The sequence below is a fragment of the Hyaena hyaena genome, unplaced genomic scaffold (genome assembly GCF_003009895.1).
Source record: "Hyaena hyaena isolate Hyena2069 unplaced genomic scaffold, ASM300989v1 scaffold_575, whole genome shotgun sequence".
Classification (NCBI taxonomy): domain Eukaryota; kingdom Metazoa; phylum Chordata; class Mammalia; order Carnivora; family Hyaenidae; genus Hyaena; species Hyaena hyaena.
In genome coordinates this window covers 19,258-43,681 of record NW_024081206.1, presented here as the reverse complement: position 1 = coordinate 43,681, position 24,424 = coordinate 19,258, and the positions used below count along the sequence as shown (strand labels likewise).

At 34.4% G+C, this 24,424-nt stretch overlaps 1 protein-coding gene and 1 pseudogene across 1 annotated transcript in view; both read right to left on the bottom strand.

Annotated features, from left to right (window-relative positions):
* The window catches only part of STAG1 (stromal antigen 1), a gene marked incomplete at its 5' end in the record, with an annotated part of 115,853 nt that overhangs the window by 78,325 nt on the left and 13,104 nt on the right, over window positions 1-24,424 (bottom strand). Inside the window, 6 exons of the mRNA XM_039256472.1 lie at window positions 22-92; window positions 1,300-1,503; window positions 1,650-1,739; window positions 1,845-1,937; window positions 12,431-12,534; window positions 18,870-18,987. Coding sequence (XP_039112403.1) covers window positions 22-92; window positions 1,300-1,503; window positions 1,650-1,739; window positions 1,845-1,937; window positions 12,431-12,534; window positions 18,870-18,987 — 680 coding nt within the window. The remainder of the gene's footprint in view (window positions 1-21; window positions 93-1,299; window positions 1,504-1,649; window positions 1,740-1,844; window positions 1,938-12,430; window positions 12,535-18,869; window positions 18,988-24,424) is intronic.
* Window positions 3,109-3,625, bottom strand: LOC120248221 (annotated as a pseudogene).

Below are 24,424 nucleotides of genomic sequence, written 5' to 3'. Positions count from 1 at the left end.
AATCTAAATAAAATTACATACTTATGAAAAGAGGTCAACCGCTTTAATGTAGAGAGAACATTGTAAATATCATCATCATCAGCTTCTTCTCCCTATAAATTAAAAAAAAGACATCATTTGGTTACCATAACTTTACTTACCCTCAAATTCACATGAAAGTCTATTAATACCTACTGCCTTTTAGGTATAAAAAAGAATTCTTTTTTATTATGTAAACAGTACATATTCACTGTTGGTAAAATAACAAAATACAAATAAGCAAAAAACCAAAAAATAAAAACACCCATAATTCTAACACCCAGAGATAACCATTTTTGCATTTTAAACAGTGTCATAAATGTTAACTTTGTACATTTTTCTGATTAATACTTTAGGATAAATTCACTAAAACTGCTGAGTGAAAAGGTATGTGCTTTAAAGACTTTAATGGTTATTTCAAAGATTTTACCTGTCTGTTACTTTTGTAGCTCAAAACTACAATGAAAAATCAAAAATGGTTGAAGAAATTTAAAAGTTAAAATTAAAAATTAGAAGTTGGAAAAATTGGTTACATGGATTAAAAATAAAATCTTATCAGTCTGGCCATCATGGCATAGAAATCTATGGGGGTTCAAAATTGCCTTACACTGATTAGAGGGAGAGGGCAAGAAATGGAAATCACAAAAATAATTACAAAAATAACCAGCTGGAGAGACACCTGGGTGGCTCAGTTGGTTAAGTGTGTGACTCTTGATTTTAGCTCAGGTCATGATCTCACAGTATGTGGGTTTGAGCCCCATGTTGGGGCTTCAGATCCTCTGTCTGTCTCTCTGTCCTTCCTCTGCTCATGCTCACTCCTCTTTCAAAAAGAAAATAAACATTAAAAAAAAAAAAAAAACAAAAAACAGTGGGAGAGGTTTGTTGCTATACTGGGCAAACCACTGGTGAGTGGCTGTTCCTTACAAGTACTCTTAATTTTTATGTTCTATTCATTAGCACATTATGAGTTGAGTGATAGTAATAAAATGTAATTTAGGTCCCAGTAATAGTAAAATGTAAAAATGAAAAAATGAATTAAGAAAAGCCAGACTTTAAAAAGGTTTTTCTTAAAAGAGAAAAAAATTTAGCTTTTATGAAATACGTGTTTAAAATAAAGTATAACAAAGGTTAATCTTTACAAGATGAACAGCTGCAATAATGCTAAGATGTGAAAGAGGCAGAGAATTCTACTAGATTTTATTTTAAAATGGGAACAATTTACACATTCAAAAACTCTGAATAATTATTAGCCAAAATTATCACATTAACTTTAAAACAGACCTCTTGCAGTAGATCTTCCACGGAATGATTGAATCGATCTACAAACTCGTCAATTAGCTGACTTCGAGCTATGTCAACTCTGTTCTGGATGGTATACTCTTCACTGCATAAGATGCTATAGGTTTTACTGCAGGCTTCTAGAACATCTGATTCTACATGTTTCTCTACCACAAACTTAATCTGTTTTAATAAAGCATCCAGATGCTGAGAAGGAAAAAAAGAAAAACCATGATATTTAGATTAATAAAAATAACCATCTGTCAAATTATAAACCTATAGATTACATGAATATGAAATAATGCAGTTAATTAAACTGACTATAATAGAATTTCAATTTCATAGTGTCTTACCTTTTCCATTCTACCTGTGCTATAAATTTCTAGATCAAAATACTGTGGGATTTGTAGCAAGTTTGCTACCTTCTCTGCATCTGCAGAATACTAGAAGGAGGAGAAGCAAAGAAAAAAGAAGTGACTACTTTAATAGTTCAGTGTAATAAGCAAACTCAGTGGAATATTATCACAGAAATGTAAATGAAACTATACCTTTGATAGCAACATAGGAAGTGTGATAATAAAATGCTCAGTCAATTTGTTTCTATCATCAATTTGAGTTTTTCTTTCTTTGGCAGTTAGCACCTAGAATAAATTTAAATGGGCAAAGAACAGAATGTCACATACTAATTTATAAATCTAGAATGTTACATAGAACAAGGAAGCACTGGCAGATAATGTACCCAAGAATTTTCAGAGGAGCTTAACAAACTAATTACTAAAACAAATATCTCTAGTTTTACGCTTATTTCTAATTAACATATAGTTTTACTTTATAAAATAACTACTTATTTAAGAATCACTCAGGTTTAGGTAAATTACTACTTGTTTAGGTTAAATAAAAACAAAAATAAACACTTCTATAAAACCAATTATCAATATAAAAATATTGGAACTAATGGTGAAAGAATTTTTTCCAGAGTTTTAACCTTAATATGTTAACAGTAATCTCCCCTATGTTAAATACACTTTTTTGAAAATACTTCAGAAAGTAATGCTTTTATACTAGCAGCAGCTAATAAATCTTACTTATTTTTAACACATATACTAACAATGTCTCTGGACTCATTTTAGTTGTCCTTCTAAATTGATAAAACTGTTAGACAATAATCAAGACATAAGGGTATAACTTGTGGTCACTGACCAAATTCAAGCTGATAATGCCCATCACCTTATTCTGTATCCAAGTAGTTAAACCATAAGAGGTTCCAAAAATATTAAAAATGCAAGCTCAGGTAAAATAATCATTTTCCCAAGATATTCTGCATTTTCTATTTATCTTGAAGGACCTTATCATAATGTTGAATGGTATTACAGAACAGAAACATTTCAATATAAATTACCACTTTATAAATGTAAACCCTAATTTTTAAAAAATTAATACAGCCTTTATTGTATCTTTAAAATGCCACAAGTAAGTCTGAGAAATTTTAACATCTTGCTGTTTCTGTAGCTGGGACATCTTTTTTTATTTGTTTGTTTGAGAGTGAGAGAGCTGGGGGAGGTGCAGAGTGAAAGGAGAGAGAGAATCTTAAGCATTAAGCTGGATGTCTGGGATGCCTAGGTGGGTCAGTAGGTTAACCATCAGGTCATGATCTCATGGTTCTTGAGATCAAGCCCCGCACCAGGCTCTACACTGACAAAATAAATAAACAAACTAGGAAAAAAAAAAAGAGTTGACTCTTGACTGACTGAACCACCCAGACATCCCTAGACAACTTAGATCTCATTCATCAGGCTGATGAACTGTTTCCTTTCAGAAAAAGGTATCATTCCAACATTTTCTGATATTATTTTTAACTATTGTGGCTTTCTGAATCAAAGCAGTTGAGTTTGATACAAGTTCACTGTCATTTCCTTAAAGAATTAACTCATCTTTTTGGGCTTGAGATACTGAACAAGCAACATCCTGGCCTCATCTAAACTTTGAAGATGTATTTTTTGGACTTCAACAAGAGAACTCTGTCCTGAAAAACAATGTTGTTGGGGAAGTGAGCGTACGTAGACCTCACCTTGTGATGGAAGACCAGTGTAATGCCTTTGATCGTGTTCTATATATGCCTAGAGATAGTTATTTCTTTTCTATTTGCCCACCATTTGTCAACTTGGAGCCTCTTCATTTTATTTCCAAGGAGACTGAGTTTTACATCGATGTGACTGAAATCTCTTTGCAGGGTTCGTCTGGGACTCTTCACAATAACAGTGCATCCCTTCAGAGTGATGTCAACATTTTTTGGAATGCTGATAGTCTGATAGCTGAGAATGGTCTTCATTTTCACAGATGTTTGAGTATATGAAAGAATAGGGCCTCCTATCTGATTCTTCTTCCAGGAACTTAATATTATTTTTTCTAACTCTTAAAATACAAAATGACCACTTTGGAGTGATTTACTAAGTATTGTGTTTAGTTCTGCACAAACTAATAAAAAGGACTACATATAAAGTAGAATACACATCTAGGAAAGTATTCAGGGTATTGAGAAATCTTGAAATTCATTTGACAATATATGAAAGAGCTAAGAACATTGATTTTAGGGAAAAAGCCGTCTTTGATTAAGTGATCATTATGTTAGGCAGTCTACATGCATGAACTCTGTTAACCCTCACAGTATCTCTGATGGGATGGTGAAAATGGACCACTACCTATGAAGGGGAAATTTGCCAGTATCTAACAAAACTATATACATATTTTTGCCTCAGACCTAGTGATCTTACTTTTAGGCAATCTACCCCACCAACACACACAGTACAAGGATGAAATTACACAAGAATATTCACTACACATTATTTCTAATAGTAATAGACTGGCAACAACCCGAAAGACTCTCAGGAATGTATCCACATAATGGACACTATGCAGCCATAAGAAAATAAAGATCTCCAAATAGTTATGGAGTGATATCTAGGATATACTGTTAAATAAAAATGTAAGGTACAGAGCACTGTACAAAATATACTATCTTTTGAGGGAAAGTGAAAGGGAGGAGGATGAAGTACATATATTTACATATACTTGTAAAATGAAACATTGGAAGTATAATCTGAAAATAAATAAAAATGGTTACTGGTAGGAATAGGGTTGTAGAGGAAGGGAGAAACGTATATGAAAAACTTCTCTGAATGTTTATGTTCTTAATTTTTTTTTAATTTTAAAATTTACATCCAAGTTAGTTAGCATAGAGTACAGTGATTTCAGGAGTAGATTCCAGTGATTCATTCCCTATGTATAAAACCCAGTGTTCATTCCAACAAGTGTCTTCCTTAATGCCCCTTACCCATTTAGCCTATTCCCTCCCACCACAACCCCACCAGCAACCCTCAGTTTGTTCTCTATATTTAAGAGTCTCTTATGTTTTGTTTCCCTCCCTGTTTTTATATTATTTTTGCTTCTCTTTCCTTATGTTCATATGTTTTGTATCTTAAATTCCACACATGAGTGAAGTCATATGATATTTGTCTTTCTCTGACTAATTTTGCTTAGAATAGCACCCTCTAGTTCCATCCATGTTGTTGCAAATAGCAAGATTTCATTCTTTCTGATTGCTTAGCAATACTCCTCTGAATGTATACTTTTACATGGTTTTATTTATTTTTTTATTTCCAAAAAACAAAAATGAGAAAATAAACATACAAAATCAAAGAGGGAAAAACCTTGTTATGTTAAATTTAAGTCATATATATCAGTATAAATGTGTAATTTAAGTATATACGGATATATATAGAGAGAGAAATATATATATATATATTTTAGCTCTATATACTCAAAAGCCTATCAGAAATAATAAGCAACTGACAATGAGTACTCTTAGTGACAAGATTTTAACTTAAATACTATTCTCTTAAAAGGAACCAGGGCTTCTTGGAGATTCTCATGCTAGGGTAATGTAAGAATCAGCCTTCAAAGTAACACCCAGTAACTCCTGCTTCCTGGTATTCATGCCCTTGCACTCTCTTCCCACAATGACTAAGGCTGACACATGTAATCAATAGCAGATTGTGGAAATGATGTTGTATGACTTTTGAGAACTAGATCATAAAAGACACAGAAGTCTACCTTACTCTGGATCATTCATTCTGCTTTATTCTCTCTTTTATCATTCACTCTGGGAGCAGGGGGAGGGGGCAGCAATCAAGTCATGAAAGTACTCAGACAGTCCTATTGAGACATCCACATGGTGAAGATCTAAAGCCTCCCACTAACAATCAACACTAACTTTCCAGTCATGTACATTAAGCCATTAGAGAAGTAGTAAAATAACAAATCTTCAGAGGCTAAAGCCCTGGCTAACATCTTAAATGCAAACCTATGAGAAACCTTAAGCCAAAAGAACAGCTAAGGCATCCCCAAGTTTCTGATCCACAGAAACTGTGTGAGATAATGAAGACTTACTGTTTTAAGTCTCTAAGTTTTAAAGTAACTTTTACATAGCAATAGAAAACTAATAAAGGTAGAAAGTGAACTGGCTGAGAGAGCAAGCAAGAAGGTGCTCAAAAATGATTAAGTTAAGTCAAAAGGGTAAGAAATGTTTAGCCCAAAAGGGCTCAAAGTTGGAGCAACATATGAAGTTTTTAAAACTTTTATATTGGAAAAAATTTTTAAATACTTATTCTATAGATAAAATATAAATAAATAAATAACTGAAATACTCATTCTCTTACTTCAGTAATTCCCTAAAGTTTTTTATTTCCTGTAGCATTTTAAGGCAAATTCTTGGTATATCATTTCACTTCACCCATAAATATTTCAATGTATATTTTTAACAGATGAATAATAAAACTTGCCATCTCCAACAAAACTAAACAGTAACTCCTTAGTATCTTTTCACACCCAGTCCATAGTTTTCCCAATTTCTACTTTTGGATTTCTGTATATTTAATATAAGTTTTGATATGGTTGCATTTATATCAGTCATTCTGCTATCTATACCTCTCATCTTTTTTTGGTGTATTCCTTCTTTTTAAAAATAGTTTATTGTCAATTTGGTTTCCGTATTATACCCAGTGCTCATTCCAACAAGTGCCCTCTTCCATGCCCATCACCTCCCTTCTCTTCCTCCCCACCCCCCACAAGCCCTCAGTTTGCTCTCAGCATTCAAGAGTCTCTCATGTTTTGCCTCCCTCCCTCTCCCCATCTATTTTTCCCCTTCTCCTCCCCCATGATCCTCCATTAAGTTGCTCCTAATCCACCTATACCTGCAAACATATAGTATCTGTCCTTCTCTGCCTGGCTTATTTCGCTCAGCATAACACCCTCAAGTCCCATCCATGTTGCTACACATGGCCAGATTTCACTGTTTCTCATTGCCATGTAGTATTCCATTGTATAGATAAACCACATCTTCTTGATCCATTCGTCAGCTGATGGACACTTAGGCTCTTTCATGTTTTGGTTATTGTTGAGAGTGCTGCTTTCAACACTGGGGTACATGTGCCACTATGCCTGAGCACTCCTGTATACCTCGGGTAAATTCATAGCAGTGCTATTGCTGGGTCATAGGGGAGTTCTACTGTTAATCTTTTGAGGAACCTCCATAATGTTTTCCAGAGGGCCTGCACCAGTTTACATTCCCACCAACAGTGTAGGAGGGTGCCTGTTTCTCCACATCCTCACCAGCATCCAGTCTCCTGATTTGTTCATCAGTGACTCTGACTGGGCTGAGGTGGTATGTCAGTGTGGTTTTGGTTTCTTTTTCCCTGATGATGAAGGACGCTGAGCATCTTTTCATGTGTCTGCTGGCCATCTGGATGTCCTCTTTGGAGAAGTGTCTGTTCATGTCTTCTGCCCATTTCTTCACTGGATTATTTGTTTTTCGGGTGTGGAGTTTGGTGAGTTCCTTATAGATTTTGGATACTAGTCATTTGGTATGCTGTTTGAGACTATCTTTTCCCATTCTGTCGGCTGTCTATTAGTTTTAATGATTGTTTCCTTTGTGTGTATTCTTTCTTTACTACCTTTTTTGGAGTTAAGCATTTTTTAGTATACTACTATAATTTCTTTGATTTTGCTTTCTTTTTTTCAGTTATCAGTAGTTGCTCTTGGGATTATAGTATACTTCTTTAGTTTCCAATAATCATCTTTTGACTAGTAACTGAGTTACAGCAAATACAGCAATTCTGCTCCAATGGAATTCCATTTTCTTTGCCTTTATATTATTATGTGTTATTATATATATGTTATTGGTCACATATATCTGTATGTCATATGATCTTAATACTTTAGTGCTATAATCACTGCTTTTATTAATCTCATGTCCCTTTAAAGAAATTAAGAAAAAAAAGAAAAGATATATTAATATGCATGGCCTTTTATTTCCACCGACATAATTACTTTTTCTGGTACTCTTCATTCCTTCCTATGGATCAGAATTAATATCCAGTATTACTCTTATAGCCTAAAGGATTTTTTTAGTATTTCTTCTGAGGCAGGTCTATGAGCAGCATGTCTCTAAATCTTTGGGGATGTTATCTGGGGATGTTTTTAATTCACCTTCATATTTGAAAGGTTAATTTTACTGGATTTAGAATTCTTGGTTGGCAATTTTCTTTTTTTTTTTTTACAAATAGTTTATTGTCAAATTAGTTTCTACATAACACTCAGTGCTCATCCCCAAAGTGCCCTCCTTCATGCCCATCCCCCCCTCCCCCCCACATCCATCAGTCCTCAGTTTTTGTCAGCATTCAAGAGTCTCTCATGGTTTGCCTCTCTCCCTTTCCCCCACCATTTCCGCCCTTCTTCTCCCCCTTGTTCCTCCGTCAAGTTCCTCCTAATCCTCCTATACGTGCAAACATATGATATTTGTCCTTCTCTGCCTGACTTATTTCGCTCAGCATAACACCCTCAAGGTCCATCCATGTTGCTACACATGGCCAGATTTCATTGTTTCTCATTGCCATGTAGTATTCCATGGTATAGATAAACCACATCTTCTTGATCCATTCATCTGTTGATGGACACTTAGGCTCTTTCCATGTTTTAGCTATTGTGGAGAGTGCTGCTATGAACATTGGGGTACATGTGCTCCTATGCCTCAGCATTTCTGTATCCCTTGGGTAAATTCCTAGCAGTGCTATTGCTGGGTCATAAGGGAGTTCTATTGTTAGTTTCCTGAGGAACCTCCACACTGTTTTCCAGAGGGGCTGTACCAGTTTACATTCCCACCAACAGTGTAGGAGGGTGCCCGTTTCTCCACATCCTCGCCAGCATCTAGAGTTCTCTGATTTGCTCATTTTAGCCACTCTGACTGGCGTGAGGTGGTATCTCAGTGTGGTTTTGATTTGTATTTCCCTGATGAGGAGGGATGCTGAGCATCGTTTCATGTGTCTGTTGGCCATCTGGATGTCCTCTTTGGAGAAGTGTCTGTTCATGTCTTCTGCCCATTTCTTCACTGGGTTGTTTGTTTTTCGGGCGTGTAGTTTGGTGAGTTCCTTATAGATTCTGGATATTAACCCTTTATCTGATATGTCATTTGCAACTATCTTTTCCCATTCCGTTGGTTGCCTATTAATTTTCTGGGTTGTTTCCTTGGCTGTGCAGAAGCTTTTAATCTTGATGAGGTCCCAACAGTTTATTTTTGCTCTTGATTCCCTTGCTTTTGGGGATGTGTCAAGTAAGAAGTTGCTGCGGTGGAGGTCAAGGAGGTTGTTTCCTGCTTTCTCCTCTAGGGTGTTGATAGTTTCCTGTCTCACGTTCAGGTCCTTTATCCATTTTGAGTTGATTTTTGTGCATGGTGTGAGAAAATGATCTAGTTTCATTCTTCTGCATGTTGCTGTCCAGTTCTCCCAACACCATCTGTTAAAAAGGCTGTCTTTTTTCCATTGGATATTCTTTCCTGCTTTGTCAAAGATCAGTTGGCTGTATACTTTTGGGTCCACTTCTGAGTTCTCAATTCTGTTCCATTGGTCTATGGGTCTGTTTTTGTGCCAATACCATACTGTCTTGAGGATGACAGCTTTGTAGTAGAGGCTGAAGTCTGGGATGGTGATACCTCCCGTTTTGGTTTTATTTTTCAGTATTACTTTGGCTATTCGGGGTCTTTTGTGGTTCCATACAAATTTTTGGATAGTTTGTTCTAGTTTTGAGAAGTATGCTGGTGCAATTTTGATTGGAATTGCATTGAATGTGTAGAGTGCTTTAGGTAGTAATGACATCTTAACTATATTTATTCTTCCTATCCATGAGCATGGAATGTTTTTCCATTTCTTTGTGTCTTCTTCAATTTCCTTCATAAGTTTTCTATAGTTTTCATCATACAGATCTCTTGTATCCTTGGTTAGGTTTATTCCGAGGTATTTTATGGTTTTTTGTGCAATTGTGAAGGGGATCAGTTTCTTGATTTCTCTTTCTGTTGCTTCATCATTGGTGTATAAAAATTTGGTTGGCAATTTTCTTTCAGTGGATATTTCATTCTGTCTTTTGGGCTCCATGGTTTCTGATAAAAAATTAATTGGTAATCTTATTACAACTGCCCTCTACATATGTTTTCCCTTGTTGCTTTCAAGATTTTTTGTCTTTGGTTTTCGAGAGTGACTATTCTGTCCAGAGACAAATCTTTTGTGTTCACTACTTGAGTTCTGTTAAGCTTCTTTATCTGTGGATTAATAGTTTTCATCAAATTTGGGAAGATTTTGGCAATTATTCGAATGTTTTTCTTTCCTGTCTCTTTCTCTCATCCTTTCTTTCGGGAATTCTCATTACACAAATCTGAAACACTTAATACTGTTTCACATATTTCTCAGGCTCTGTCATTCTTCAATCTTCTTTCCTCTCTGTTCTTCAGAATGATTAATGTTAATCTAGGTCCATGTAGGATGTTTCTTGTCATCTCAAATTTGCTGTTAAACCCAAATAATGAATTTTAAATATCACTGTACTGTTCACCTCTAGAATTTCCATGAAGTTTTTCATTATTAAGATCCCTTGTTATATTTTCCTATAATTCTATGAACATATTTTCTGAAGTAATTGCTAAATCCAACAATTAGGCCTAATGAGAAGTCATTTATACTGTTTGCTTTTTTCCTCCCAGTGTACGGTCACATTTTACTGTTTCTTTACATGGTTTTAATTTTTTCTGGAAGAGTCAATATTTTTAGGTAATACAGTGAAGGAATTATGGATTTTTAAATGATATTTCTAAGTTTCATTATTTAAAAATGCAATCTTGAACTGTATACATAATCTGTCTCTACTATGATGTGTGTGGCCTCTGCTTAGAATTTTTATTATTTTTGTTTTTAAGCCTGTTTCCTAGGAGTCTTCAGTGTTTCAATAGATTACTGGTCAATCAATGATCTGGGCAGAGTCTGTGCTTAAATACTTCCAATCTATAACGCTTCTCCCCTCTGAGACCCGGGTTAGAAAGTATATTCAAAGATCGGCCAGTTCTTCAAGAGACAAGTGTTGGTAAAGGTGTGGAGAAAAAGGAACACTCATGCACTGTTGGTGGGAATGCAAGCTGGTGCAGCCACTGTGGAAAACAGTATAGACATTCTTCAAAAAGTTAAAAATAGAATTGTTCCACAATCCAGTAATTGCAATACTGGGTAAAATGCAAAAAAAAAAAACCCAAAAATACTAATTGAAAGGGATACATGCAGCTCTATGTTTATTGCAGCATTATTAAAATAGTCAAAATATGGAAGCAGCCCAGTGTCCATTGGTAGTTGGATAAAGAAGATACAGTATATATACACAATGGAATATTATTCAGCCATAAAAAGGAACGAAATCTAGCCATTTGTAAGGACATGGATGGAGCTATAGAGTATAATGATAAGTGAAATAAGTAAAGACAAAGACAAATAGCATATGATCTTACTCATACATAGAATTTAAGAAACAAATGAGCAAAGGAAAAGAGAAAGAGACACACACAAACTTAGAAACAGACTACAGAGAAGGAACTGATGCAGAGGGGAGGAGGGTGGGGACTTGGGGGATTAAAGAGTACACTTACCATCATGAGCACTGAGTAATGTACAGAATTCTTAAATCACTATTATATATATGAAGCTAACAAAACACTGTATTTTAACTACACTGGAATTAAAATAAAAAATTAATAAAAGAAAAAACAAAGCCTACCTAGTACCTAAGTTTGCTTTGACTTTTATTTTCCACTGGGTTTTCTCAGGTTTTTCAGTCAGGCAGTGATGCATGCCTCATCTCATCCTTTTATGGCTTTCTCATATCCAGGATTTTTTAGATTCTTGGCTGGTCCTCTGTTCTTCCCATCTGGGACCACAACCTCTAAGTATCACAGCTGTGGGTTTTCCTTGTTTGTTTCTACCATGTTTGCCATTTTTAGTTCACAAAGCTCTGGACTTTTGCCATTTGTACCATACTGAGTCCGCCCCTCTGAGAGCAAAGCTGCTGGTTTTTGCAGACAGTACCACCCTGGTACAAGGATGTCAACTGTGTGGATGGGTGTGTGTGCATTAAAATTCCAGGCAAGAAGGTAGTAGACTCCTATTGCTTTTACCTGAAGCTTTAGTAACTTTTCAAAAACAAATGCTTCTCAATTTGCTTTTTATCTCTGGTGAATTTCCAGAGCTCTTTGATAAGGTTTTTTGACAAATTTTGCAGTTTCCCTTTCTTCTTTTTTCTTCACAGAGAGGAATTACCTACCTCTGCACACCACCAGAGCTGGTCTTTCCATCAATGACTATCTCATTTCATCTTTATAATCAATAAAACTTGCATTATTAGCCCCATATTACAAATAAGGGAATTAATACACAAGTAAAATAATCAGCTATCCAAAGATTAAACAGTTGCTAAATGGAAGAGTAAAACTTGGCAGTTTACTTTCAGAGACGTTCTGCATTTTTAACAGATATGAATGTGAAAATTATTAAAGTACTAGAATAGAAGCAAGTACTCAGGAACATAGAAGAAAAGAATCTATTTTTGAAAGCTAAGTACAGCAGACAGGATCTAAAGACAAAGGAACACAGCATGTATCCTTTACAGACATTCCATGTTTTTATGGATACATATACCGGCAAAATTTTCAAATATTTAAGACAGTTAATTACATTAAAAGTCTTTATATAGATTTCTCACTAATTTAACTTACTCTCTTGCCAGTACCCCTTCCCACTGGAGGATGTGCCTCAGCAGCTTGACGAATCGTACAAACCATTAGCTCTATAAGAGCACTCTCTTGACGGTCAGACATTGCTAAAATGAAACAAAAAGCATTAGTATGAATAGATAGTTTTATAATAACCATGTATTAAAGAGAACACACAATTATAAAAAAGTGCAAACTTATTCTATTACTGGTTATTTTAAAGACTGAGGTTAATTAAGTTCTATGCTTTTTTCTTTTTTTAAGAGGTAATATGCACTTTTTAGAAGTCAAACACAAAAGAGATATTAGAAAGAAAAAGAGGACACTGGTTTCTTCTAACATGCAGTGTCATCTTAGACCATATTTCTGAATTAGGCAATGCCAGAATTTTACTGTATTTCCTTCTGTTCATTTTAAAGTTCATACAATAGGATATATTTTTCTAATTAAAAAGTGTGTTATACATATTTTTAAAAATAACAGATTTTGAATTATCTTTCAAGTCACTACATACACATATAAACTTCTTAAATAACTAAGTTATTACATAATGAGTGTTGTGTAATTTAGTCAACCTTCTACCTTTTACTCAAATTGTTTCCAAATTTTTGCACTATAAACAATGCAGTAATAAATATCATTAATACACATGTATTTATGTGACTGATACTTGTGTTTCTGTAGAATAAATTCTGAGACAGGGTAATAGGTCAAAGGTTAAAATAAATATAAGGTTATTTATGAAATCCAAATCTCCAACCGAAATGATAATGTCTGGCTCCTAATATCCCCAGCCAGCACTAAATGTCATAAATCCCTTTAATTTCTGCCAATTTGAAAAATGGTATTTCATTGTTATTTTGCTTCTTCCTTTGTACTTATTAGTGAAATGTATTTTCTTGTTTTATTGGCTCAGAACTTTTTTCTGAGATTTTTATATTTATTCTTTGCCCATTTTTCTACTGTTATTCACCTTTCTCAAACTCTTGCATATAAGGACTAGTCACTTTGTCTTTTGAATGAGGCCAATACTTTCTCCAAGTCTGTCCTTTTGATGTCAGATTCTTCATGGTATCTTTTGTTAGAATTTATTTTTACAGAAATTGTTAATTTTTACAAAGTCACATCTGTACTATGGCTTTGGCTTTTTTTTAATCTTTCTAGTTTTAATGAGATATAATTGACATAACACTTTACAAGCTGTACAGCATAATGATCTTACATATACTGTGAAATGATTATCACAAAGTTAACTAACATCATTAACACCTATAGATAAAAAAAGGCTTCTGGGTTTCTTATATTGCTTTCAAAGATCTCCTTGTCCTAGAGATTACTGGAATATATTTTCTTTTATTCTTTAATTTAAAAAAAATGTTTATTTTGGGGGGGGGTGAGAGAGACAGAACGGGGGAGGGGCAGAGAGAGAGGGGAACACAGACCTAAAGGAGACTACAGGTTCTGAGTTGTTAGCACAGAGCCTGAAGTAGAGTTTGAGCCCATGAACTGCAGTATCATGACCTGATTTGAAGTCAGATGCTCAACCAAGTGAGCAATCCAGGTGCCCCTAAAAATATATTTTCTAATTCATTTCCTCTCTTTCTCTAGAGTTTATACCTTTATTCTGTCTGGAATTTGTTTCTGCTGATAGCATGAAGTATGGGCCTATTTATTCCTACACCAGATGAAGAGCCAATTAGCTTCCACTACTGTTAAGTAAACTAGCTTTCCCTGCATTTAAATGTCACATTTAAACATTTAAAAAATGTTTTAGGCTCTCATATATAGTTAGACAATTTCTGGATTCTCTAGGTTCACTAATCCATTTGTCTAGTTCTATTATCATGCCATTCTATTTTGATGATAGCAGCATTATGTTATACCTTAATATATAACTTCATTCAACTAATCTGAACATCTAGTTCAACAAGATTCCCTTACTCAGTTTTTTTTGTAAACATTTCTAATTTCTATAATGCTAATAGCAAACAATTAAGCACTGAAAAAAATTTTTTTCATGTTTATTTTTTAGAGAGAAAGACAGAGCATGAGTGGGGGGGGGGGCAGAGAGAGGGAAGAAGACACAGAATCTGAAGCAGGCTCCAGGTTCTGAGCTGTCAGCACAGAGCCTGACGCAGGGTTCAAACTTGTGAACTGTGAGATCATGACCTGAGCCCAAGTTGGACACTAAACTGATGGAGCTACTCATACGCCCCTAATTAAGCACTTTTTATGAGTAAGGCACTGTTATATAACCTTCAAAGTACTACTCAGATAGTAGTGGAGTCAAGACATGAACTCAGTCTACTCCAAGGTCTGTACTCTTAAGCACCATGCCATGCGACCTTTTAAACAAAAGAAAAAAAATTATGTAAACTTTGAAATCATTTTGCTTTGTTCCTTCTCTCATCTCATCTTCAAGAACTTGCTTAAACTCACTGGAATTCAAACTAGTATTTTATTTTACTTTTTTATTTTAGAGAAAGAGAGAGAGAGAGAGATTGCATGAGCATGCATGAGTGGGGGAGAGGGGTTAGAGGGAGACAAAGAGAATCCCAAGGATGCTCCATGTTGAGTGTAGAGCCTGACATGGCGCTTGATCACATGACTCTGGGGTCATGATCAGAGGCAAAATCCAGAGTCGAATGCTCAACTAACTGCACCACTCAGGTGGTTTCTTGCACTGATATTTAAAAAATATATATATATATTTTATACAGGAAGAACTGACTGTTTTTTTTTTTTTTTTAATATTCCTTCCACAGTCTGGCTTGTACTTTGAATCTAACAGATCCTTTCTTTCTTTCCTTTTTTTTTTTTAATGTTTTATTTATTTCTAGGAGAGAGAGAGAGAGAGCGTGAGCAGGGGAGGGTCAGAGAGAGAGGGAGTCACAGACCCCAAAACAGGCTCCAGGCTCCGAGCTGGCAGTCAGCACAGAGCCCTATGCGGGGCCCGAACCCACGAACCGCGAGATCATGACCCAAGCGAAAGTAGGACGCCTAACCGACTAAGCCACCCAGGTGCCCCGAACTGACATTTTTATAATATATTCATTCAGGAATGTAGTAACATAGCTCTTTATCTTATCTGATGTCAATTTAACAAAATGTTACAGTTTTCTTCACACTGATTTTGTGCTTTTCTTGTCCAATTCATTCCTATATATTTTTAAAGATAGAAATTTGACACTAACTTGAATAGCTTAATTCTATCTGTCTGCTTCTCTCCCCCTTTCTCTGTATACTTATTTATGGCCAAAAGATATGGGGTTTATAGAGACAGACTTAGGTATAAATTAAAAGAGATTCAGCTTTAGAAGTTAAATTATTAAAAAAACTGGGCAATAGCAAAGAGAAGGCAAACACATAAAAAATCTTGTCCTTTTTATTATGTATTAAAATCATTCTGTATAAGAATATGTATGGATATCTTAATCACTTTTTGGTTTTAACATTTTATAATTGTCTTAGGAAAAACACATGAAGTTCCACCTGTCTTGGGAAAGCCACATGAATAGCTTCAGCTCTTCCATTTCTACTCCTTGATCCAAAGCCTAATAATAGTTAAAAGCTTCCCATCAATAAAACAACTAAGTTTCTATTTTTATGATTTTAGAATTTCATACTTTTTCCCATTTGGCTGCAGATAAAAGAAATAAGTTTGTCTATGAACTAAATGTATTCTCTTTTACTTATGAAGAAAATTTAGTTGTATAGAAAGTGAGGAGAGACAATAACATATCAAGTATGGAAACATTCCCCTACCCTATACAAAAATCCTTAGTGTTGAAGAATAACCCAACCTATACACAGTGTCCAATGCCATTAATTTTGTTAGTTTATAATTCTGAATCATCTATTTAGACATGGTATTATTAAAACATGTTAACAGTTAAAATTTAATTGAAATCCCCTTTGAGATATGAAAGCAAAGCCAAATAATAAAATTTGAAAGCAGAACAAGCCGTAAGTCACAGGAAAGAGCTGAACAGCCACAGTGATGGAAAGAAATGTGTAGCTGTTTGTACTATGAATTATCAGGTAACTATACAACTTTCTAAACCTTTAGAAACCTCTTTGTACATTATCTTCATTTCCTCACTAATGTTTTATTCATATCACCTTGAACTGTGGCTTCTTTCCCTGCCTACCACTGAAAGGAAATGCTTAAAAGTCACCAACAATCTAAATCATCACTAAAGCTAATAATTTCTGCATAGTCTTTCTTCTCCTCAGTAATATATATATTATTAACCACAGGTTTCTTGAACATCCTCTTTATTGAGCTTTTATGGGGTATAATAATTTCCTATTACCTTTTATAGATAGCTTGCTAGAGGCTCTTTCTCTTGCTCTTCCTGTTTTTGTCCCCTATCCACAATCTTTAAAACTCAGCCACGGGCTCTTTTCTTTCTTTATAATTCGTCTTCCTCTTCTATACTTTTATTATCATTTCCCATAGAGACCACTGTGGCAGTTATCAAACTGGTCTTCTGACTATTCAAACCATGTTTGCAAATACCACTTTTCTTAAAATATGAATTGGATCATATCACTTCCCTGTTTAAAATCCTTCCATGGCTCCTTAAGAATGAACTAAATAAATATCCTTACAAACTAAAATGTTCTACATTATCTGGTTTCTGCTTTATCTCATCTTGTGCCATTGGTTCAGTACACTCTAGCTATTGCAGCTCCTGGAACATAACAATATCATTCATGCTTCAGACCCTCTGCATTTGCTATCTACCCTAGTTAGGAGGCCCTCTATTGACACTTCCCATGGCTAGCCTCCTCATCCTTCAGATTCTTGATTCACAAGTGGTCTCCTCAGAGAATTCTTCCTTTAGGGATTCAATCTAAAGATGGACCTCTCATAATATTATCATCCATCATACTTATTAATTCCTGAAATTATTCTTTTACTTGGTTTTGAGCTGCCTTCCCCACGAGATGTAAACTTCTCTATGGGCAGTGAGCTGACCTTGCTTAGGACTGCACCCTGAGTGTTTATAGTATACAGAAGGTGGTCAATAAATATTTTAAAATTATAAATAAATTAATGATTCCTGCTTTGAAGAATTCCATTTGTCCATATATACTTTATCCAGTACCTGGATCATAGAAATCTACTATTAGAAATGACCACAGAAGATTATCTACACTAGATTTTTTAGAATTTTCTTTTTTACAGATGAATAAGCAGAGAATTTTTTTTTTTTTCTCACTGAGTTTGTTAAAGTCAGAGTAGATAATGTGAATTAGCATCACTGCTTGGAAAGAACACTGGGGGATGATCACTCTCCTAGTGACCTGTTCAGGTAGTCTACTGCAGGAGATGGCTCATTTTGTTCTTATATTCCAGAGGGTTGAACTGCACAGAAAAAACAGTAGGGGAAACATAAGTGGGAATCAACAGTATACTATCTTATTTAATACACAAACCATATTAAGATATGTAAAGAAAGTAACTTCCATATTATGAAGAAAAAGAAGCTAAGACTGAGAAAAAATGAGGATACTAGTCACAAAAGAGTTAAAAATATGAATGTATTTCTTTTGATTTTTGAAGTCCATATTTAGTTCACTACAAATGTCACTTATATCAAAGTATCTATATTCCAGGTCTGTTGTATGGATTAAGTAAAATAGCAGTTCTTTAAAGTATAATTATGTGTTAGTTTGAGAAACAAATCATTTGTAGGAAAAAGCATTTCTAGTTTTAAGGAACTCATATTCATTTTCATATTCATTTACACTTCTAGAATTAGAATATAAATACTTTATTAAATATATATATCCATTTTGTTGTTCATCTTAATTATGTTACATGTAATAAGATGAATACTTCAGAAACTGTCATACAATTATTTCTCCCTATTTCTTGAAACTAGGTAAATGACTTACTTAACATTTAGGAGAATATAACAAAAGCGGGGAGTCTGGGTGGCTCAGTTGGTTAAGCGGCAGACATCAGCTCAGGTTATGACCTCGAAGTCTGTGACTTCAAGTCCCGCGGTCAGGCTTTGTGCTAACATGGAGCCTGCTTCAGATTCTGTGTCTCTCTCTCTCTCTGTCCCTCCTCTGCTTGCTCTCTCTCTCTCAAATATAATAAACATTAAAAATTTTTTTAAAAAGTGGGGGATGGCTGTGTTCTAATTAAATCCTTATGTGTCAAAGGTGTTTCCAAGTTCACACATAAATATAATAAAATTCTAGGTGCACATTTTTTTTTTACATTAAGTACATCAGTATTTTGTGTCTCAAATCAGCATAAAGAAAATTTTGAGTATTACACAACACATACGGATTCTTAAAAACTTGTGCAGCATGGTAGCCGTCATAATCTAGAATGATGTTATAAACTATAGAGATATGGTACGATTATTCATGGAAACCCAAAACACCACACCATGTAAATCAACTTGTCAAAATACTATACCTTCCTCTCCTTGAACAGGTTCTTCTAATAGCAACTCTGTCATACATTCCCAGTCTTTCAATAGTTCTTGAGAGCTCTCCCACAAACTGTCCACCAAGTAGGCTGCATGTTCATGTAACTAAAAATAACAAATCAACTGTGACTAAAGAACATTTAATGAAGAAACTACTAATAATATTTCAATTTAATAAACCATTTTCTTCATAAATGAAATGGCTTGGTCACAATATTTCCAAGCACCACTCAGAAAACAATAAACATATTTGTATGCCACTGTCAATAATGAGGATGCAATATGAAGACCTTGATCAATTTTTGTTTTATTTTCAGTAACAAGATTAAGGATCTCCTAATCTAACGACATCATTTATAGATGAGGACACTGAAAACATACCTACTTAACAGAATTCCTGAAATTACTATAGGATCAAGGTCACTTTTCATTATTCTTGGTTTGTTTCTATAACTAGCTTAAAAAAAAAAAAAAGAAATATATTCCTTTCTCCCAGAATTCCATTTGAAAATTTGGTATCAGAATTAATTACATCTGTCCTCTTGGTCAAGGTCAAAATGTTATGTTAAATTATTCTTTTTCTTTTCTTTCTTATTCTAATTTCCATTTAACTCAATGCAGTCCTATCTCACCCCAAACTAATTTTCTTGTGCTCATTACTCTTGACAATTTTCTTTGGAATCCATGTTCAGATAGTTCCTCATCAAACAAGTCACTCTCATGTTCCTCATCAAACACTTCACACTAAGCTTTCTACCACTTGTTAGTCATTACACCATGGAAGGATATTACTCAAGAAGCTCTACAGAGAAGGTAAGTAGAGACGTTGGTGTTGTTCTAGTTTCTGCTACAACAAACTTCTCCATCCTTATTGTAAAAAAGTTCTTCCATTTTTGAGGCTCATGACATTCAGCAAAGCCAAAACTAGATCAGTGTTTTTCAAACTATACATTTCAACCCATTCACTGGTTGTTAAAACTAGTTTAATACAGTGAAACCAAAATTTTAAAAAAAGCAACATAGAAAAGAGTGTACAGCACATACAAAGTTTAAGTTCTATTTAATACAACTCTTATTTCAGTTTTATGTGCTTGTACTAGTGAGAGACAATCGTTTTCGCATCATGAATAGTGGTCCCAAAATTTATGAAAGTCTCCTTTTTAGGCCTACTGGTTGTTTGCTGATATACTAGCATAATTGAGAAGTGAGCTGGTTTTCTTCCTCACTTTTAATTCAATTATTAATTCTTCTATGTGCATTTTGATGATGTATTTAAAGCTCTGCTTCATTTGCACTCCTTAATTCTCTATTTCATTTCCATCGTATTTCAAATCTTACATTCTAGTTCTTTAAATGCCTCAGGAAAGCCACACACACATATGCACATGCATATGCACAAACACAGTTTTCCAATGATTTTCTCCAGAGTCGATAATACTGATTAGCATTACTGCTTAGAAAGAACACAGGCAAAAGTTTACAGTAATATACATTCAAACTTTCCAAATTTACATATCCTAGAAAACTACTCCTAGGCCATCAGTAACATCATTCCATCAATGACAGGTTCAAGCGGTGTACATCCTGGTTTCAAAAATGAAAAATAGCAGCAGAAAACAGAAAAACCAATAGTCTCAAAGTTGTAGCTATTAAAACCTATGCTGGAATGGAGTTATTATTTAATGGGTATAGAGTTTCACTTCAGGAAGATTTTTAAAAGTTCTAGAGGGGTGCCTGGGTGGCTCAGTCAGTTGAGTGTGACTTCAGCTCAGGTCATGATTTCATGGTTCGTGGGCTCGAGCCCCGCATCGGGCTCTGTGCTGACAGCTAGCTCAGAGCCTGGAGCCTGTTTTGGACCCTTGTGTCTCCATCTCTCTCTGGCCCTCCCCTACTCATGCTGTCTCTCTCTCAGAAATAAATAAAACATTAAAAAAAAAAGTTCAAGAGATGGATGATATTGATAGGTGCACACCCATGTGACTGTACTTAATGACAATGAACTATATACTTACAAAAGAGTTAAAATAATAGATTTTATGTCTAATTAAAAAACCCCTGTATGTTAAATAAACTTGCTTTTATGCTTGACTATGTGCACATGTTAATTATGTCTGTAAAACAGGTATAAAAAGATTCACAACTATATTTTTGGTGGATTAGACCTTCATTACATACAAAACATCCCCTCTCTCTCAATATGTTTGGTCCTCAGTTCTGGTTTATCTTATATGATAACGTCTCCTCAGCTTTCTTTAAGCATTAGTTAATTATATCTAGCCTTTACCCAGCTTGTTTACTTCCTATTTTTATTTGTAAACTTCCTGGGTTTTAATGTGTTTTTCTTTCTTTTTTTAAAGTTTATTTATTTTTGATACAGAGAGAGACAGAGCACAAGCTGGGGAGGGTCAGAGAGAGAGGGAGACACAGAATCTGAAACAGGCTCCAGGCTCTGAGCTGTTAGCACAGAGCCCAATGTGGGGCTCGAACCCACAGACCATGAGATCATGACCTGAGCTGAAGTCGGACGCTTAACCGACTGAGCCACCCAGGTGCCCCATAATGTGCTTCAAAAATAACACTTTACATTTGTTTATTTCACCCTAAATGACAATCTGCCTTTTATAAAGCATGCTAATCCAATTAGACATTTATTAACTGATAATGGTAATATTCCTGGCATGATTCTCTGTGCTCTACTGATGACATGTTCTTGTCTTATCAGTGCTTTTTTCAGTTGATTTTCTAACTTCTATTTTTCCATCACTAAGGACCCTGACACATTTATTTAGTTTCCTTCATCTAAGTTTACACTCCTACATTTTAAGAATAATTTTAGAAGTTTGTCTTAAACTTCACAGCCATATATTTAGGTTTAGTTTCAAGTTTTTTTCAGACTTATTTGCTCACCAATGTTATTGACATTTCTTATTTTCCTCTTAGTGTATTCATTTTTTATTTTTCTAGAAAACATCCTCAAGTAATACTTTGTATACAGGGTACACGGGTAGTAAACATTTTAAATGCCTATCCTTTGATTAGCATCCTCCTCTCTGTTCTGTTTCGTTACAGAACTCCTAACTAGATTAATAAAACTTTATCCATACTTCCTGTCTTTTAATTTCCTTTTCACAATTCTTTTGTACTACCTTCTGGAAAACTACCTTGGTTTAGTCTATAGCCAATCTTTGATCATGTTCATTTGGGCCATTTAATGATCTGCCTCACCTCTAAATTCTGGAAGTCATGTTTTTAAATTCTGTGAACTCTCCTCCTCTTTCATAATAACTTCTTACATCCAGGGAAATTAATCAAAATTTTCATCAGTATGTTGGGTTTTGTGCTGCTTGTTCAAGTTTCAATGATTCTTGGTTGCTAGCTATATAGTGTTAATACTCTAGACTTAAGAATACTAGAAGCTAGAATCCCTTTCTTAAAGTCTAACTGCAAGGTCCTGGGTTCCTTGATGTACAGGGGAAGGGTACATCCTCCTGGTGGCCATAAATTACCTGGGGCATACAACAACTTCTTTGTTCTCAGACCAAGGTCCACATCCCAAATATGTTTCTAAAATGAATAATAAGCTCAACTAAAGGCAGCCACTTAATTACTTCATGTAGCTTAATCCTTTTTCTAGCCTGGTCTGCTCTCACCATTGGTTTATTTCAGATTTTTACCAGGAAATCTCTAAAATTTTTCCTCTATTTTTGTGTCTTGTATGGGGCTATAGGTAATTTAATGCTAACAGAATTCATAATCATGTACTTTATAGCTTCCACAAATTCTTCACAGTTCTTTCATCTTGACATATCCAGCATGAAGTTTTCAGGCACAACTCAAGGCTTTAAGTAGTATAATTCTATTACCATTGGCATTTTAAAAAATGACTTCTCTATGCCTGGAACCACAGCATATTAAAACTTAGCTCAGGAATATTGTCACTGTTCCAGAAATTTTTTATATGTGATAACCAATATTCTCAATGAAGTTGCTAACTTCTTTGACAATTTCCTTATCTTTTTGATTAGTTAAGGTGGTGGTTTAGTAGAATCCTTTCTGTTAACACTAGTGACCAGATCTTGCAAACTTCTGTGTATACCAGAAGGACATGATAATATGTTGGCCCATTTTCTGATTATAAGTTTCAAATTCATTACTATGAACAACAATAATTAGTATAACATGGTCGGTCAGGAATTAGCTTGACATAATGTTTATGATACAGTCTTTCTGTCTTGGGGCATCTGTGAAGATCACATAACTTGCTAGTCTAAAATCTCCTTAAGAATACCATGTAAGTCCATGTCTGATAAAAAGTTCTAACATGGCCAGTAAAAGCATGTAATCATCTTTCAGACACTTTATACCAAGGACCTTCTATTGGTAATGAAAGATAAAGCTATCAAAAGGAGCGTCTTGAAGCTTTCTTTTTTTTTTTTTTTTTTTTTCTTGAAGCTTTCTTAATGGCCATAAAAAATCCTGGGAATAAAAAGGATGTGGAATCCTAAAAAATGAAACAAAAATAAAGTTTCTAAGAATAGTTTTTGGTATCATAATTTTATAAAAACAGCATGAAAATCAAGTATCTGGAAGCAATCTTCAGGAATTAGATCTTAAAAAGGTAACTCAATAGTCACTGTATACCAAGTAATTAAAATTACATTTACATTTATTTCTAAAATACATAATAACATAAATTGATTTTATAGGGTCTCCTCTAAACATATATGTAAGACAATCTCATTTCCCTGGTGACTTTAATTATAATTTTTTGGGTATATTCTGATTCATCTTTAATTGGCTTCAAAGTTACTCATAATATTTTACATGAAATTTTCTCTGCCAGCTGACTTCTCTGCTAAGTGGTTAAATACAATAAAGAATTCACGGCATAATGGAATCTTACTTTGATTCTTTTTATGAAAAATCACTCACAATGAAAATAATTATCCCAAGTTACTAAGCTTAAAATTCTAAATATTTATATGGGGTTTTATTCTCTACTGAAATAGAGCCAGTTATTGCTGAATCTTGAATATACACCAAGAAATGTTATCATTTATGTACTATCATTCATGAGCACTCTGTGGAGATATCTTGGATATGTCAATAAGTTTGTTAATTTTCTGTCTTAAAGGATTGATACAATTAACTTCATCATTTCAAATGCCTAGAAGGAAGGTGACCATACTTCATTATCATCTAGCAATGTACTAGGCTATGCCAGTTGCTGTGGAATAATTATTAATAGCATCTTTGTCACTCTGAAAAGCATCAGTTTGTACAGTAAGTTCTATGGTCACATTAGCTATAGGGAAACCTGGACTTACCACATTCAAGTACCAATTGTCACACATCTAAAATATACAAGGTATTTTATCATTAAAATCAATGACTGCTATAAAGGTTGTGTTGGCTTTAAAATGTTACTTTCTGATACAAAAAGAAAAGAAAATTAAAACTATTTAGACCTATCTCTTAATCGCTATTATTTCACCTGTAATTCAGGGAAACTACTTCATAGTACAAACCTCTTTTAATTCAG